The sequence below is a fragment of the Dama dama genome, chromosome 31, assembly GCF_033118175.1.
Source record: "Dama dama isolate Ldn47 chromosome 31, ASM3311817v1, whole genome shotgun sequence".
Lineage (NCBI taxonomy): Eukaryota > Metazoa > Chordata > Mammalia > Artiodactyla > Cervidae > Dama > Dama dama.
Window position 1 is genome coordinate 28148850 of NC_083711.1, and position 6000 is coordinate 28154849.

Genomic DNA, 6000 nt, shown 5'->3' on the forward strand with positions numbered 1-6000 from the left:
ATCTGCAATGTTGGAGACCTGGATCCAATCCCTGGGTTGGAAAGATCCCCTGGAGAAGGGGATGGCTACCCACTCCAGTATTCTTGCCTGGAGAATTCCATGGACAGAAGAACCTGGCAGGCTACAGTTCATGGGGTTATAAAGAGTGGGAGACAACTGAGAGATTTTCATTTTTCACAGCAAAATATTCTGATTAAAGATGAGAAAGCATAATACTCACTCCAAATCTGTTCTCTGAGTTATAGCAGATTATACACTATAAATCATTGCATATGTATGTGTGTGTGTGTGTGTGTGTGTGTGTGTGTGTGTGTATACATATATATATGAAGAAGAAAATGGCAACCCACTCCAGCATTCTTGCTTGGAAAATCCCATGGACAGGGGAACCTGGCAGGCTATAGTCCATGGGATCGCAAAGAGTCAGATACAACTTATCGATTAAACAACAACCATATCGACTAAACAACAACTATATAAATACATATATATACACATGGGTTTGAACTGCGTGAGTCCACTTATATTTGGGTTTTTTCTTAGTACCACACAATCATGGATTGGTTGAACCCATGGATGAGGAACTTTAGATATGGAGGAACCACATATACGGAATGAGCATGTGTGTGTGTTCAGTTCTTTGCAACTCCATGGACTGTCGTCCTCTAGGTTCCTCTGTCCATGGGACTTCCCTGGCAAGAATATTGAAGTCGGTTGACATTTCTTTATCCAGGGGAACTTTCTGACCCAGGGACCAAACCTGCATCTCCTGTGTCTCTTGCATTGGCAGATGAATTCTTTACCACTGAGACACCTGGGAATCCCACATACATGAAAGGCTGACTATAAATTACATGTGGATTTTTTATTTTGAGGAGATTTGACACCTTTTACCTCCGTGTTATTCAAGGGTCAGCTATATTTTAACAAGTTGCTATATATGCTTCCACTGTTGTTTCAAGAAATAAATGCTCCAACAAACGTAAAACATTTATCACATTACTAGGTGATGAATAAAAAGCCCAAAACAACCATGCCAACAAGTGAACTATAATGTTGTCATAAATCTTGCTATCAAACACATTATTTGGAAAATTAGTACATATATCAGTGAGGAAAATGTGTGAAAACTCTCTGATTAACTCAGTGGTCACATTTTATTTTATAGGGAGTTGCCAATTTGATAACTGGCCACCGATGTGAAGATCATATTCACATCAAAAATACATATATTTCTGTGCCCAACTGCAAATGGCTGCAAATACTTTGCAGCTTTTCCCATCAAGAGACTGATTCTATTTCCCACTCTAAATTTGGGCTAGCATTGTTTCTCGTTTTGATTATGAGAATGCAACAGGAGTGATGAGAAGAGAACTCCAACTCTAAGCTTCAAAAGGCTTGCTCTGCTTGGAACCCTGAGTGCACCATGTGACTGAGCCCAAGCTAGCCTCCTAGAGGGTAATAGACCACACGGGCTAGAAACGAGGTGCTCATCTGACAGCCCATCATCCTGACCAACAGTCTGAAGACTGCCCAACATATGAGGATATTGGTTCTACATTATCCAGCCACCAGCCAACTCTCCAGCTGACAGTACATATCTGAAAGAGCTCAGCAAAGATTGGCCAAGCTAACCCAGTTGAGGCCATGATCCAGCTGGGCCAGGGAATCATCAGCTAAATAAAAAAGTTTTCTTTCCAAGGCCAAAGTCTTGCAGAGCTAGTAGGCAAGGTTACTTTCGCAGGCCAAGGACTGGGTATTTGACATCTGGTCTAGGTTCACTTTGCATGTTAAAGCATCTTATACAAGGTTCTTTGAGTACTCTGGTAAACAAACAGCCTCATTAGATGAAGGCCAGGCATCTTATATTGAAGTTATTACAGTGAATTCCAAGCACATTTACCTCCCAGAAGAAATACCAGGCAGGCAAAATATCTAGTAGAGGTAATTAAATCTTATCAAGTACCAAGAATATAAAAATGGCTTCTCAGTAAATAATTGCTGAATTCATAGCATGGGTCTCACTGAGTTTATTATCAACATATTGCTGCAAAGCAACATCTATGTTGAAACCCAGGATACGATAATTCTGTGAGTTTCCTTCAGTGAGTGAATTCACTCCCATCCTCTCCACTGGACATTCTGTAGTCCTTTCAACTCACCTGTTCTCGCTGACACCACTTCCTCTGCAGACCTGATATCAAATGATTTCCCATTTCTTTTATCTCCCCCAGCCTATTACAGGCTTTTGTTTCTAAGTCATTTTATTATCTTTGTGCTTATCTAGCACTGGGTATATACTAGGCATCCAGTAAACACGCCTTAATATTAATTCTGTGCTGCTGGCTGTGTGAAGTCGCTTAAGTCATGTCTGACTCTGTGCGACCCCACGGACTGTAGCCCACCGGGCTCCTCTGTCCGTGGGATTCTCCAGGCAAGAGTACTGGTGTGGGTTGCCATTCCCTCCTCCAGGAGATCTGATGTGCAATTTTCATTTGAATGGTGGTCCTGTTATTTTTGTATTATGATGGAGGAGCAAGAAGTCTAGCCCACAGCATAACCTGGGTCCAGGATTTAGTGAAACATGTTGCTGGCAATCTTCTTTGGGTTCAACCCTGAGATGCAGCCTCCTGAGGATGTGGTTTGTGTGACTGCTATAGTTAACAAAATCTAATAACCCCTAACTTCAGGAACTTCCTTTGTGGGTATTAGAGAATGATCCTGGGAAGACTGAAGGAAGATATGGAAAAATGCCTATACAGAAGTCTTACAGAGAAGGAAAACCATCTAGAAAGCAAAAGGGACTTAACGCTTTTTAGAACTTAGGCTTTTCAATTGCTTATTATGTGCCAGATTCTGTTGTAAATATATGTATTATTAAATATAATGTGTCTTTGTGGTGGGAATATTTTTGTCAACCCCATTTTACAGAAGAGGAAACAAAGGCCCAGAGTTTAAAAAATAAACTTGCCCAAGATCCTCCAACTGAGAAGCATAAGACATTGAATTGAACCCAGTAAGTTCATTCTATTTTCAGGTCATAATTCTACACCCTCAGCTCTACCTGTTACGTGCTGTTACTGTCTGCTGCTACTTAGAAACCCCTTTCTTCTTGTCCATTTCCTTGTACTTCACTTCTGCTGGCTAAATCTTACTTGTGCTTGAATTGTCTGGAGAGATGTATCGCTGTTAGTGATTCCTCTCCTCCCATCCCTACCTCCAAGTCTCAATTTTGTGTTCTGTGTTACCAGAGCAAACTCAACAAATTCCTTACGTGAGATGTAAAGGCTCTTCAGCTCTGTCCTCCCTGAATTCACTCTTACCTGACTATCCAATAATTTGCCTACAGGTACTTTTTCCTTCCAAACTTCTCTTCTCTGGAGGGTAGAAACTACTATGTTTCAGTTCAGTTCAGTTCAGTTGCTCAGTCGTGTCGGACTCTTTTCGACCCCATGGACTGCAGCACGCCAGGCCTCCCTGTCCATCATCAACTCCCAGAGTTTACTCAAACTCGTGTCCATTGAGTTGGTGATGCCATCCAACCATCTCATCCTCTGTCATCCCCTTCTCTTCCCGCCTTCAATCTTTCCCAGAATCAGGGTCTTTTCCAATGAGTCAGCTCTTCGCATCAGGTGGCCAAAGCACTGGAGTTTCAGCTTCAGCATCAGTCCTTCCAATGAATATTCAGGACTGATTTTCTTTAGGATGGACTGCTTGGATCTCCTTGCAGTTCAAGGGACTCTTAAGAGTCTTCTCCAACACCACAGTTCAAAAGCATCAATACTTCGGTGCTCAGCTTTCTTTATAGTCCAACTCTCACATCCATACATGACTACTGGAAAAACCATAGCTTTGACTAGATGGACCTTTGTTAGCAAAGTAATGTGTCTGCTCTTTAATATTTAATATTTCCAGGGTCCAGCTCATAAAATGTTTTACATGAATAAATATGTAAATGAATTAATGCTAATCACCACCAATAAAATTTTTAAGAGGTTTTTTATTTATACATCTATTTATGCCAGCCCTAGAAACTCAATCAGAAAGTCATGTTCTTGGCTTATAGGTTAGGCTGGGATTTTTATCTGACATCTACTAGGCTAAAAATGTACTCTAAGTAATGAAATATAATCATACAAGGTTTTCAACATGCCTGAAAGCCATCAACTTAAAAAACCCAAAACACTTGGTGTCATAGAAGTAACAAACAGAAAATGCTATTTAAATGAGTATTTTCAATCTTTTCTAAATGGATTCTTGGTCCAAAAAGCTATTGATGTTGAGTAATAGTCAAGGAAATAAACATGGTTGGAAACTTAAAGGAAGAGTCCACTCGAATTTGGGGTGAAGAAATTGTCTGAGTTTATAATTTCACCTGTTTGTATAAGTTACACCTGTTTGTAACTCACTGCCTTTGGACACCTCTGAGGTTAGACTGATGGTGTTAAACCAGTTTGCCTGATTAAACCTGACATGTCTAAGGTTAAAAAAACAAACAAAAAAAAACACAAAAGGTATATTGTCCTAGTGAAGCTCTTGCACTTTTTAAGTGACTTATTCAATACCTGTATTTTATAGATTTAAAAGAGTACATATAATTTGCCCTACTTTTAAAGAAATTTATAGTTTCATATGTAATTAATAGACTGTCTTATTTATTTGACAGTTGGAGTTACTAACAAAAGCCAGGATGAGAACAAGATCCTCTGTATCTGAAATTTTTTTTCTTCCTTTTTAAGTACTACAGATCTAAGTGTGTTAGGCCTATTTCTAAGACCTGTCTTGTGTAGTGATGAGAAGTAAAACAAGTAAGATATTTTTAGGAAATTGAACTTCCCAGGTGGGGCTAGTGGTAAAGAACCAGCCTGCCAATGTAGGAGATGCAAGAGAGGTGGGTTCCATCCCTGGGTCGCGAAGCTCCCATGGAGAAGGAAATGGCAACCCACTCCAGGATTCTTGCTTGGAGAATTCCATGGACAGAGGAGCCTGGCAGGGAACAGTCTACGGGGTCGCAGAGAGTCAGTCAGAGGACACGACTGATGCGGCTTAGTACCTACGCCGGCATCCAACAGCGGAGTTCATGGTACCTGACTTCCATTGTAGAAGCACCTGTTATCACAGCGTGGGGGCAGGGATAGGGTGCCGGGGCAGCGAGGCACGGTCAAATGTCCGCAGTTTCTGGGTTTGGCCCAAGCCTCGGGTTCTCAATATCATGTCAGTTGACAGTTTATTTACCCCGGGTCTCTTCCTGCGGTTTTATTGGGATCTACCACTGGTTGTAGAATTCCATCCACTCCTGCAGCGGAAGTCAGGTCCATTCATCCTTTTCTCAGAAGCTCGTTTCTGTTTACGGGGGCGGGGGTGGGGGTCACTTATCCCTTCAAAGACGCCTCTTTCTCTCCTCCAGCAGCCACCTGGACTGAGATCGTGTTCGGTGAAGTTTCACATCATCCCAGACCTCAGCTCTTCAGCCATCCCTTCGTCCCCAGATTGGCCCGAAAACCGCCCCGTCTCTCCCACCTCCACCAAAGAGCTTTACCTGCGCCTCGGTGACCCGCTGGTAGAAGCCGCTCGCGCCCCATCTCCCCAGGATGGAAAACATGGTCCACGCCGACTCCCGGCGACGGGAAGCGGGGAGAGGTCCGGGCTGTCAGCTCCCTTTCTGCGGGGACTGTCAATCCGGCGTCTGGAAGGTGGAAGGACGCGAGCGCCCTGCCCGGGCGTGTCGGCGGCCGCCCAGCCCTACCCGCCCGCGCCTGGGCGGCGGCTGGAAAGAGGGAGGAAGGGAGGGGCCCGGTGGGAAGTGGGACCTTCCGTAGAATCCAAATATCTCTGCCTTCTGGGGAACGTGTACTGGACTCTAATTCTCAGTTTCCAGGGTTGCACTGTTAGAAAATGTGTCCCTTTATAATAGAAACTCAAAGCTCCTTCCTCCCTGGGGTGACATTTATGTGTTTGCAAACAGAATGTTAATATCTGTCCCTTACAGAAAACTGTTAA

The 6000-nt window shown here is 43.0% G+C and overlaps 1 protein-coding gene across 1 annotated transcript in view; it reads right to left on the reverse strand.

Moving 5' to 3' along the window:
* The window catches only part of LOC133049983 (multidrug resistance-associated protein 1-like), a 91802-nt gene extending 86051 nt beyond the window's left edge, over window positions 1-5751 (reverse strand). The window contains exon 1 of the mRNA XM_061134052.1: window positions 5540-5751. Coding sequence (XP_060990035.1) covers window positions 5540-5602 — 63 coding nt within the window. The 5' untranslated portion in view covers window positions 5603-5751. The remainder of the gene's footprint in view (window positions 1-5539) is intronic.
* Between the last annotated feature and the right edge of the window lie 249 nt (window positions 5752-6000).